At 31.1% G+C, this 13,459-nt stretch overlaps 1 protein-coding gene across 46 annotated transcripts in view; it reads right to left on the reverse strand.

Moving 5' to 3' along the window:
* The window catches only part of LOC124357275 (Down syndrome cell adhesion molecule-like protein Dscam2), a 231,198-nt gene that overhangs the window by 107,810 nt on the left and 109,929 nt on the right, over window positions 1-13,459 (reverse strand). For 17 of the 46 annotated variants that reach the window (XR_006921931.1, XM_046808888.1, XM_046808895.1 and 14 more), the window contains exon 7: window positions 1,339-1,465. The exons of 7 other annotated variants lie outside the window; for them this stretch is intronic. Coding sequence is in view for 36 of the 39 variants with exons in the window: in XM_046808888.1 (XP_046664844.1) it covers window positions 1,339-1,465 (127 nt within the window). In the remaining 3 variants the exon portion in view is untranslated. Of the gene's footprint in view, window positions 1-282; window positions 504-692; window positions 827-975; window positions 1,100-1,338; window positions 1,466-4,052; window positions 4,177-5,703; window positions 5,790-5,850; window positions 5,975-6,606; window positions 6,813-8,174; window positions 8,299-8,708; window positions 8,833-9,199; window positions 9,321-9,359; window positions 9,484-13,459 lie in introns of those variants that run through there. 22 more of the 46 variants (XM_046808891.1, XM_046808867.1, XM_046808900.1 and 19 more) reach the window with 11 other exon arrangements.

Consider the following 13,459-nt stretch of genomic DNA (forward strand, 5'->3'; position numbering starts at 1 on the left):
CCCACCTTTCGAAAAATGATCTTATTTTTGTCGTCAGGGTCCACAGCAGGAGCTTTGGCACCAACTGGCTCTAGAGTACAATACTTTTGTTTAGTGAAATACCAAAACCTACCTAAACATTGGAACTGGGAACCCCTGCATGAGACATAGTATCTCAAAATTTTCACCAACACTGCGGAAAATATCTCTACGTTTGTCATCTTTGGAGACTGAAGGAGCTTTGGCACCAACAGGTTCTAGAGAACAATATGATTGTTTCTTTAGTAGAGAGAAAACACCTACCTAAACATTGGAACTGGGAACCCCTGCATCAGACAGAGCATCTCAAAATTGTGGCCAACACTTCGGAAAATATCTTTGCGTTTCTCGTCTTGAGATACTGATGGAGCTTTGGCCCCCACTGGCTCTATTGAGAGATAATATAAATTTATATTACCTTTTGAGTTGAGTGAGGGCTCAATGTAGAGTAAGACATCAAAATGCATCATAATAGTAATAAAAGTTAATCTAGTGTAGAGCATATAATTAATAATGTAGTTATCAGCTTACATGTTAATCAAATATAATATTCAAACATTTTGGAAATGAAGTTGAATTATACAATACTTTACTTTTTTTAATCTACACAGGCTTTATTAACAAATACAGTAGAATACTTTTATTCATTATTCACTTTGTTGAATCAAGCGTACCTAAACATTGGAACTGGATAGGCTTGAGCAAGACAGAGAAGGGCAAACCCTTGACCTTCTTTACGAGAAATAGTCTGACTCAGAGCATCTGTAGAAAATGCAGGCGCCTTAGCCCCAACCGGTTCTGCCAAAATAATTTTTTATTAAAACTCCCAAGAAAAAGAATTAGGTAACTTTAGAGAGCTTGACATTCCTGTCTATAAAAAAACTTATTGAGGCTGAATTCTCAGTTTTTAATTATGGTAAGGAATATAAGCTTTCTGTTACACAAACAAACTCATACCTAAATAGTGGGACAGGAAAAGCTTGGGCTTGGCAAAGCAGACTGAACGCTTGCCCCTTTCTGTGTGCTATCGTTCTACTCAGATCTGCTGAAGAAAATGTGGGAGCTTTTGCTCCAACTGGTTCTGTAAAAATATTAAACTATGCATACTGCAGAGGTTATTTTGGAGGATTGTTCTAGCCTGAATGTTGGGAAAGGAAGAGTATTTACAAGATTAAACCGTTTACTATTTAGTACTTGTTCCAATAATAAGAGTATTACTTCGGTCTCAACACTATAAAACTGATAAGGTTAATACAATAATAGGCAATTTTTATTGCAATTTTTAAGTTACAAATAATAAAGTAATTTGATTACTCGTACCTAAACATGGGGACAGGGAACGCCTGGGCTTGACACAGGAGACTGAAACTTTGCTTGATTTTTCGGGATATTCTGAAGAAACGAAGATCGTCAGAAGTAAAAGTTGGGCCTTTTGCTCCGACAGGTTCTGGCAAATAAGTTGACTTAACTTTAATTAAATTTTAACTGTCAAACCTGAATGTTGTTATAAGAGTTTTTTTTTAATCTGCATCGTTAAAAATCTTTAAGTTTTTGAAAATATTCTCATAATCTTTAGTTGGTCTAAATATGTAAAGTAATTTAGAGTTGTAAGAATCCAAAATTCCCGATGATCATAAATTAAAATTATAAATAAGATTATTTCTTACTACTCACCTTGTTTGTTGGACACAACACAAAAGTGTCTAAAATAATAACTTTTCACTAAATTTAAAATTAACCTAGCCTTACCTTCTACCTAGATGAAAGAAAAGCTGTAGATTTCACATTGGTATACAACATTTTCACTTACAAGAGTGTGAACTTGTTGAGAGCAAGTTTGTAAAATTTGCTCAACATAAACACTATTTTATAATAAATATTCAAACTATTTTTACAGCATTAAAACAAAATAAAACTAGTACGGTACGTACTGAGCACAACACAACTTTAAATTTCTCCCCTTTAGTTAAAAAAAACTCAATTTTGGTTTTTATGAATATCCTCTTTGGAAAATATATGTCCTTAAGTGTAAATATCAGTCATGACTAGATGAGAAGAACGATATTGACTAAATATGAGATGAGGGAGTAACTACCTTCATCTTGACAAATAACCTAATAATTTTTCTTCATTTAAACATTTTTATTTTGATAAAAACAGGCTTATTAACTTTTACAAGATATTTGCTTTAGGTAAAAATTATTATAATAAAAATTTAAACCTTTCAAAATTAAAATGACATAATTAAAAAAATTAAATCAAGAGCAATTTCTTGAGTTTATTATTTTTACTTATTTTGGTTTAACATTACACTTATATCAAGTAGTACTTTTTAAAACATGAAAGGAATCCCATTCTTGTAATAGTATGTAAAATGTAGTCATATAAATAGCAGAGAAATGTTTTGATATTCTTATAACATACTAAACACAAGATACACAAGATATAAAAACTTAATATATTGATTTAACCAATTACTATTGTATAAAAAAACTTGTTCTTTTATCTTTGTATTTTTCCTTTCTTACTAATTGACCTTTTTAATTTATTTTAGCTAGAGGCGGTATAGTAAAACACAGAACACAATGATTATAATTAATTTCCTATCTTCACATAACACTCTTTGGAAGGACCTACTGAAAATAGTTGGCTCTACTTATATTAAGAGAGGAATAACTTTTATGTTTTTCATAATAATTATAAGAAGACCTTAGGATGATATTTCAGGCACATTCTATACAAAAATTAAATTGCTCAATTATTTCTTAAGCACATTCTCCAATTTATGCCTCCAAATTAACCTTCACTATTTTTTTATATTAAAGTTTTTATTATTGTTTTATACTCTTTGATTAACAACAGTAATGATCTACATATAAAAATTCCTTTTTATGATCTACTATTAGTGACTATTTTAATGTTAAGTTTTAAATTTGTTTATCTTAAGAATTTAAAACTTCTGAGTTTTATGAATGCTATTTCAATGTTTCATATTTAAGCTGTATTTTAGTTTTATCAAAATGTCACTAAATATTTAAAAAATTGTTAATGATAGTTTGTTCTGTCACACACAAAAAATGTCAACAGTATATTTCAATTACTTATAGTTTAACATATTGCACTACTTACTACATTGTATATATTGTAAATGCATAATATATACAACAAAAACTTAGAGAGATACCATTCAAAACAAACATCTTATGATTTGCACCTGAATGCTGGGATGTGAGTTCAAAGTGAGAAACTTTATTCTTGATAAAAGTATCTGATAGATACAACAGGTAAAAATCATATTTTTCATATGAGCAGACAATACCAATATCCTTCACAAAACATTGAAAATATAATTGACATTACTGAAGAGTAGTTTTGTCATTTTTAATTGTTACTGTTGATATTCTTTAATTATGGTATTGTGTCATCTGGCATATTATAAATAAAGATGAATTGTGTTAATATTTATAATTACCATATTACATATGAACATTATTAAAGTTGAGATACTAATGTGTGATAATGTTAAAACAGATGTCAGTGACAAGGCAGTGGGATTGAAACAGTTACATTTACCTTATATAAAGTAGAGTTTTGGAAAATTATTATACAAAATTTGTCCTATTTTTTCCTAAATAGCTCAAACTAAAGTAAATAAGTTTCTTTCAAAACTTATTTCTGCAGTTTAACCATTTTCAAAAAAGATTCTATATCCATATTTCAGCTATTTACTGTATACAATTTTAACAGATTACATAACATTCTTTATAATCCTGTTATTCTTTAAAAATATTTATTGTAAATAATGAAACATAAACAACAAATATTCAATTACTATCAAAATGGTCAAGGAGAATAAAATGAAAGAATTTCATTATAAAACAATGTTTCCTTTCCAAACTATAAATGTGAAGTGTTGAAAACTAAATAATAATAAAGATTATCTGATTTAAACTAGTTTCTCAATCAAAGCTGTCATTGTTCAAGAACTTCCTTTGTTTGAAGCAGCTTTAAGTGAGTACAATATTTGATTTTACCTGAACATTGGAACCGGAAACCCCTGAGCAGGACACAGTAAGGCAAAACTTTGACCTGCATTCCTTTCAAACCAAGTACGCTTGAAATCGGTAGAAAATGATGGTCCCTTAGATCCAACCGGTTCTAATTAAAACAGAAGTTTGAATATAAATACTGGTATTGATTAAATGTATAGGGAACCACCTTCCCTATATATTTGCCCTATAGATCATAGGGCAAATCAGCTCAATTCAGTTGATAAAACTTTTCAAAAGAGATACATTTAGAAGTGAAACTATATTCGATTTCATCAGAGAAGATCAGTAGAATATAACATAGCCTATAAGGAACCATGGCTTAATGTAGATGAAATGTTAGCAAAGTAAGTAAAACTGGAAAACTATTATGTGGTTTATAAAATGAAAACTGTTTTTAAAATGTTTATCTAGCAAGTTTAACGAAAATAAATAACGTAATAATAAACAATAATATAAAACTGTACTAGTTCTAAACAAAGTTATATTTTACAGATGGTTAAGTAGTGTCAATTTTATTATCTTAGAACAAAATATCAATTTAAACAAAAACAATAAAATATAAGAAACAAACAAGAGTTTTTGAGATTGTTATTTAAGAATATCAGGCTATAGATAAAAAAACTCCCTTTAGATAATATTAAAGATATGATCAATTGAGAAATAAAAATATGATCTTTACTTAAATTCCATTCCACAATTTTTGTTCTATTTCGAACTGCTTCACCTCAAAGAGCTCTTCCTCCACAACCTGTCCACCAGTCAACACAAAATTATATAATAAAATACCAGGATGAAATACAAGCTCATACTCAGACCAGTTGTTTTTTTACAATTTTTCTGGGCCTAGCAACACATCTATTTGAAAAGACTATGTCAGCGGATGGCGGAACATGACAGGGTTCGGCCAAAAAATGTTTCTGGGACCTGCCAAAGCTGAGTACAGCCCTGATGAAATATCAAGTAGGCCTTACAAGTGTTTCTTTGAAGATTTAAAGACAAAAACTAGAACTTTCAAATTTCTTTTGAATATTCGCTTTAAGACACTCTTATTAAGTTCATTACAATTCCTAGTATGTGTACAAACAGTGATATTAATAAATGAATATAAATTACATTTTCAAACATAACCGGTTTCTCTGGTAAATAAAATTGAATAGGTCTTGTATTACTTAATATTTTTCTACAACTTCTTCTATATTAGCAATGAAGACAGGCTTTTGGACTTGATACATATTTTAGGCCTTAGTTATAGTTAATGTATTGGACAATGGATATCTCTGACTGTCAGTATATAAACAATTGTCATGGTGTGATTGTTCTAGCTCATGAATGTTTCAAACTCACCAACTATTTTGGAAATTATTATGTTCATAAGAATTATTAAATTTTATCCCACACTTTAGACATAATATACAGATTTCAATAATTGACATATTTACTGAAATATTTATATCATTGTATTTATTATATCCATTAATTATTAATTTTCAATTTAGTTACATTTATTATTTTGAATTATTTTATTGAGTTAACAAAAATTTATATTTAAAATAAAATTATAAAAAAGTAAAAAAAATCAACTTTAAATTTGTGTTATTTATGAAGAATAAAGGAACATATTTCTAATACTTACAGATTGTATGTCAGACAGAAAAGTAATCTGTCACTCCACTTTCAATGAATGGATGGACTCATCAACTCCTCACAGAAGGTAGGATGCAGACTGGATTAACTCTAATTCAATAACACACATACACCTGTAGCCAGACTCACTCATTACCTGTATGAGGGAACAGGGTACCCCTGAGCGGGACAGAGAAGCGCAAAACTTTGGTTCTGTCTTTTTACAAACCACGACGATATCGTTTCAACAGCAAAAGCCGGTGCCTTTGACCCAACTGGTTCTAGTAAATCAAAGAGTATCTATTTGACTATGCTCTTTATTTTTCCTACCTACTTTTAAATAAATATACCTGAATGAAGGTACAGGGAAAGCCTGAGCTTGGCAAAGAATACCAAAACCTTGGCCAATCCTTCGAGTGAATGCAATGGTTTGAAGATCAGTGGCGAAAGTGGGCGCCTTTGCACCAACAGGTTCTAAATAGAAACATACTCAGTTTTACAGCTCAGTTGACTGAAAACTTACAATAGGTTGCTCTTTCACCTGACAGAAGATAATTGTTGAAGAAGCTTTCCTCAAGATCAATTTTCCAAAGGAAGCAAAAATCAGAAGTATTTCTATTCCATGACTCTGGGAATGAACAACTAATACAAAAATATTTTAACACCAAAATAGAACCTACCTGAAAGATGGAAGCGGAAACCCCTGAGCAGGGCACAACAGTGTCACACTACGTCTGACTTTAGTTTCAAATGATCGGCTTTTGTCGACAGTAGGAAATTTTGGTTTTACACTTCCAACAGGTTCTAAAAGAAATATTAATCGTAAAATCATTTGATCTGAAACAGTTCTGTACCCCTGCAACTAGGCCTACCAAGTTCAAGAATGATGCGTCTATTTAAAAAAATACTCTACCTAAAAAATGGCACTGGAAAGCCTTGTGCAGGGCAGATTAGTGCTCCACTTGTATGATATGAGATCTTGGTTCCTCGAATGTCGTCCAAATTGGGCACTTTGGGTTTAGATGCTCCAACAGGCTCTAAATACCAATAAACGATTTATATCAAAATAGATTAGACTGTAAAGCTTACCAGAATTTGAAAAAAATAAGTAGTGTTTCAACTGGCTGACAATTATTAATACATATGAATTTATTATGGAATGGTTCCGTAATTGTACAAAGGACTCAAATGTTATTATATTATGCGTTAATAAAAATTTTGAAATCTTTTCCAATACCATTACAATACGTATGGTTATTATTATTAACATATTATATTTAAACCAAAATAATTGTATCACCAATGTATCTATGAAATTAATTCTTAATAATACTATACATTAATATCTATTTTTGCCCAATTAGATTATGTTTCATAACATACACAAGTTAAAGACTTGTGTTTTACTTTGTAACATTTTGTATGTCTACATGCCTTTTACCCATATTAACTTTAACGGTTTAATTAAAACTTGACCCATATTAACTGTAACGTTTTAATTAAAATTCAAATTTGAGTAAAGAAAAAGAGTACTATAGAAATATGTCACACTTAAAGTTCTGTTGGAGTCACGTATAGTATGATACTAGAGTAATAAAATGTCTATGTAATAACTATAGGGATCTGTATCAATTACGAAACAATTCTCTTTAATGTTTGCGAATACTTAAAATAAAATAAATCAGCTATTATATATCAATAACAAAATTACTGCTTTTCAAAAATGTATTTTACAGCAAATTAAACATTGTACAAAATTGAAATACAACTAACTATGATTTTCCACTCATAGAATTCAATTATCTACCAGTTTGAAATATATCTTATACTTGAATGTAACTGAATATGCTTGAAAATATTTAGAATAATGTATTGTGAAGTTTAATTTTCTGAAGTGACTTCAACCTGATAAAATAAATTTGTCAAAAAATGTTTAACAACTATGATGCAGTGATTTCCAAGTTCCAGTGTTTAGGTAAAATCTAATGGAGAAGGTTTAAGGGAGTAGATAAAATGAAACAGCTAATAATCACAGGATTATTTTAGTCCTAGTGGAAATAGTTTTTCCATCCACTCAATTAAGACATTTACAGAATATGATGCAGAAGGTCTTACCTATATGAAGGCACTGGAAAACCCTGAGCAGGACACAGAAGTGTAAGAGTATCATGCAGTAAAGACTTAAACCCTCTGGAATCATCCATGGTGGGGAATTTCGGTTTTGTTGATCCAACAGGTTCTTAAAAACCACCAGATAAATACTATGACTATTTTTGAAAATACACTTATTAAATCCAAAATTTTACCTGAAAGAAGGAACAGGGAACCCCTGAACTGGGCAGAGTAAGGCTACAGTCCTTAAGTGTTTTGTTTGGAATCCTTGAGCATTGAGGATGTTCGGAAATTTTGGTTTGGTTGATCCTACAGGCTCTTTAAAATTTAAAAAAAATAACAATTAACATTGTACTAATATTTTTTTACCTGTAAGAAGGAACAGGGAACCCCTGAACTGGGCAGAGCAAGGCTACAGTCCGTGAATGTTTTGTTTGAAAGCCTTGAAAATTGATGATGTTTGGGAATTTCGGTTTGGTTGATCCCACAGGCTCTTAAAAGTTATAAAGTCATAGTAAGCTTGGTACTACAATTAATTGTGCTATTATAAATTATTATTTACCTGTAATATGGAACTGGGAACCCCTGTGCTGGGCATAGCAAAGCAACCGTCTCTCCAACTTTGGTCAGAAACCCTTGAGTATTGAGAATGTTGGGGAATTTAGGTTTAGTGGATCCCACAGGTTCTTAAATTGAGAAACAAAAACTTATTAAAACTCTATCAGTCTGTTACCTGAATGATGGCACTGGAAACCCCTGTGCTGGACAAAGCATTGTTATGCTTTCTTTCTGTTTTGTTTCGAACCCTTGGGAGTTGAGGATGTTTGGGAATTTCGGCTTTGTAGATCCAACAGGCTCTTTGTAAAAAAAGATAGCCTAATAGTAAATTTACATCAATCCTACCTGTACGAAGGGATAGGAAACCCTTGGGCTGGACATAACAGAGTGCTACTATCCAAGAGTTTAGTTTGAAAACCGTGAACGTTGTCAATCGTTGGGAATTTCGGTCTGACTGATCCCACTGGTTCTTTGAAATAAAATGAAGGCAAAACTGAATCAGTATAACAAAATAATCCTCTTGTTTGAACATAAATATTAATTTAAAAGTGTTCTAAATAATTTTGTTCTTTTTATATTTTTATAATTATTTAATGAAAGTGAAAAAAACAATTTGGTAAAAATTATATAAGTTCTCAGCCAATGAGTACTTTCTAGCACCCCAGAAATATGTATTACCTGTAGAAAGGAACAGGAAACCCCTGCGCAGGACAAAGCATAACAGCAGACTTTCCGTAAGCTGCTCTCAAGTTGACATTGTTATCATTGGGAAACTTCGGTTTTGTTGCACTAACTGGTTCTAAAAAAATTACAAAGATAAATTACTTGCTCATTACCTGAACAAGGGGACAGGAAACCCCTGAGCAGGACATAGCAAAACAGCGGATAAGTTTCCATCAACTTGAAGTTCTACTCTGTTCTTGTTAGGGAATTTCGGCTTAGTGGAACCAATGGGCTCTGAACACAACAGAATTACATAGACAAATAGCTAATTACCTGAAGCCAGGAACTGGGAACCCCTGAGCGGGACATAGCAGGGTGATGCTAGACTTGCTTAGTCCTGTGAAACTCTGGGAGTCGGCGACAGTTGAAAACTTGGGTCTAACACTCGCCACAGGCTCTGGCTTGCAACAAACACCCACATGCTGTCACTCAACCTACAGAACACCAACCAATCGAATCTAGACCGTGAACAGACTTTAATGAGCAAGTGAGACCGAACATTACTTTGTAATTAAAATCATATTTTCAAATTCTTTTACTAAATAAAACGAAAGTAGCATATAAAAATGTTTTCACCAATAAAGCACCCTTAGAGATTTTGTTACTGCTTCATTTCAGTTGTTTCTGTTATTTTCGTAAACTTGTTTTCCACTCACGGTAGATTCAAAAGGTTAAGACTCTTGAAACCTATAGAACACTAACCTATAACTAGGAACTGGGAATCCCTGGGCCGGACATTGTAGAGCGAATTGATTCTTGGACTTGGCAACGAATCCTTGAGTATTAGATACTGAGGAAAACTTAGGTCGTGCACTTCCGACTGGCTCTTTGAAAAAATTTTAAAATGACAGACTTTCTTTTATATCAATAAATTTTAAGTTATCTATGAACTTAAAATTTATGTTCTGACCAAAGTCAACTTCAAGAACAAGGCGTTCAAAGATAAGAAATCAGGCTTGAAAAGCCACATTACCAATATAAAATTTAGGTTATCTAACCTGAATAATGGTACAGGAAACCCCTGTGCTGGACATTGCATGGCGAAGGCAGATTTCAAACATGTGACAAATCCACGAGAATTTTCCACAGTGGCGAACTTTGGCCTAGCACTCCCAACTGGCTCTTGGAAAAAGAGAATACAGTAGAAAGTAAAGTACTCACCGGTAACTGGGCTTGGTACCCCCACAGCTAAGATGTTAGCAATGTTTCTTACAGTTTCAACTGACTGACTTACTTACCTGTAGAAAGGCTAGGACCAGTGTTCATGAACTATCGTCAAAGTTTCTTAATCCTTAATGTAAACCATAATCTAATTTTCAACTTCCAAATTGTCTCAAATCAACCCATACTCTCAGTGTTACAGGCATTTCTACCTGGAAAGCTGGGTTTTGCACTAAACCCGTGTCCATAAATAGTGTATATATATATATATATATATATATAATGAGACGGAACACATCCTGTATATATATATATATATATAAAATGAGACGGAACACATCCTGTATATATATATATATATATATATATATATATATATATATATTTTTTATATATATATATATATATATATTTTATATATATATAAATGGTGATTCGTACATCAAAGAAAGAGGTTCCTGTACACAAGTGTCCTAAAGTGCTTGGTTTTCCATCTATCTGGCTGTACGGGTATTTACTATAAATTCATAGCTTAAACATTTTGAGTTACAAGTTTTAGTTTGATGGCATTCTAGGTACAGCACAGAAATTTCAGTCCTCTTCAAACTCATCATTGAAGACTTCAACTCTTTGAATGAGGTTGGTAGTTTTTACGCCCTCCCAGTATGTTTTACACGTCCTATCTACAAGAACATTATTCAGAACATCTCTGAGAATTACTAGATTTGCCCCTGTAAATAAGATTCTTTACGATGGAGCTCCAAAAAATTCTAGTTTTATTGCTTGAAATACACTGACAGATAAGTAGGAGAGAGGACCAGTTCAATGGTTCACATCTTTCTATATCCTTAACTAATATTTTTAAATCTGGATACAAACAATTTTAAACAATTGGTTCATACACTAGATGTAGAAACTATTCACTGACATATGGAGAAGAAGTCTGTTAAATAAATCAATTAAAAAGGTGTGAAAGCACATAGTTCGACAAGTACATGTATGTCTAAATGCAGGAGGATATTTTAAATGAATTTATTTTGTATGGGCTCTTAACCATTTAAATACAAACTTTCATAAATTACTAGAAAATAAAAGATATTTGGGTATTGTTTATAAGAACTTTTATTTCGGGTTATAGTGTGAGGAACCTGTTCCCAATGTTTGTAAATACACATTGTATATAATATGGTTCATGAGTTGTATTCCTCTCTCCTTTAATTTTATTTTCAAACCTGTCCATAATCAGTCACACCAAACTACTTAAAAAACATTATTTTGATTAATCAATAGTAATAACAGAGATAGATAATGACATAGAATTCTTCAAAATAGTAAATTAAAAAAACCTATCTAAAATTACGATTATGTGATTCACTTATAATGGGTCAGGTAGAAGAAAGAATATATTTTACTGTCCTCATGTAATAAATAGTAATTATTGCAGATAAATACATAGTTGAATATGTACACACATTTCCCACTAAATCTTATTTTGTAAACTCTTTTATGTTTACATTGACTCTTGGAGAAAATGTAAGCAACAATGTACACAATGTTGACATTTATAATAGATCTGGTCCAACGCATATAAATGTATACAACGCCTACACTAGTAGCGGCTTTAATTACTTTTAATGCCACTAACAGGGAAGCTCTTATTGTGTTGAGCCTAACCAAGCTGATGAATCAATTAAGCCCTCTTCCTTGAATTGAGTTTGGTTTGTGTTCCCCTAGTCCAAACAAAAGCCCAACAGTAATAACAAACATGCATAATTTTAACTACTATGTGTTTTCTGTTTCACCTACTTGTAATTGTAGCTTACAACTCATGACTACCTACTTTTTAATTACTCTATTAATAATTTTAGTATTAAAGTATAATATTAACTGGAATATAAATAAAAATAAATAACCATTTTACCAACCAATTTCGTTTTTAAAAATTACTGTTTCAGGATCAAAAGATAATAGAACACAAAAATACTAAACGACTATAGACCAAACTTTGGTGTGGTTTGAAATAGAGAAAACCCTATTCACATATTTTTGGGACAATACTGAATTACTATTATAAGACAAACAAATGTAATTATAGATTTTTTGAAACTATAGGATGAAATATATATATTATTAAACACCTTGATCTTAGAAGAGGTAAGAAGACAACAATATTTCCATAACAGATTCATTATATATTATCTAGAATTGTCAATGAATAAATGAGTAATTTAATGAGGTATGAATGCACTGAAAATCCACTCACCTTTGTATTACTGTATCAGACGGAATAAGACCAAAATATGTAATAAATTTCAACAGAGAGGATTTTACGTTTTTAAATTTGGAAGCAAAAAGCGATGTCCCGGCTGCAGGGGTACCCTATCCCAACATTCAGGCTTCAACATTAAGCTATGGTTAGAGTGCTTCACCAATACAACACAGGGCAAACAGATATGCACTGCTTTTGTAACACAAGCAACTACATTATATTAAAGTACAGTACATATTAAACTACACAGTAAATATTGAAAAGAAATTATTAAATAATAAACTTTTTCATTTGAATAGTCTAATTGTACAGTTATTTCTGAAACTAATTTATAATACTTATAGAAATCTCTTTTGACAAATGCAAAATTATTATATGAGTACTTGAGCATTATTATTGATTAATTAAAGTGAACACTCATAGAACAGTCCTAAACAATTTATCAAAATTTCTTATATGATATGTAATTAAAGTAAAATTTCCTTGATTCAATTTAGGAAACAATAATGTGCAGTGTATGGCATCATAACAAAATATAAAAATTTATAATTATAGCCTACATGCTACAAGTACTCAAAAAATCTCTCACTCGATTTAAGTAGAGTAAGATGATGGATATTGGAAGAGAGTTCCCCACTCACAGCATTCTGTCAGAGAAATATTAGGCCTCTAAAATATCAAACAGAAAAAGAAGCTCTTAAATCCATTAAGTACTGTATTAGTAAATAATGTTTCTTGCAACAGTCATTTTATAATTATTTTTTTACTTTCAATTATAACAATTGTGACATTGTAGTCAGTAAATGCTGTACTACAGCTTGAGGGGTAGTCACACATTAACAGAAGATTTATATCTTCTTATGCATGAGTAAATAATTATTCTCATATTTCCAGAACTTGTTGATATTTTTCCTTAATGGTATTAAAATATTAATTAAAACAA

This window comes from Homalodisca vitripennis, chromosome 3, assembly GCF_021130785.1.
Source record: "Homalodisca vitripennis isolate AUS2020 chromosome 3, UT_GWSS_2.1, whole genome shotgun sequence".
Classification (NCBI taxonomy): Eukaryota; Metazoa; Arthropoda; class Insecta; order Hemiptera; family Cicadellidae; genus Homalodisca; species Homalodisca vitripennis.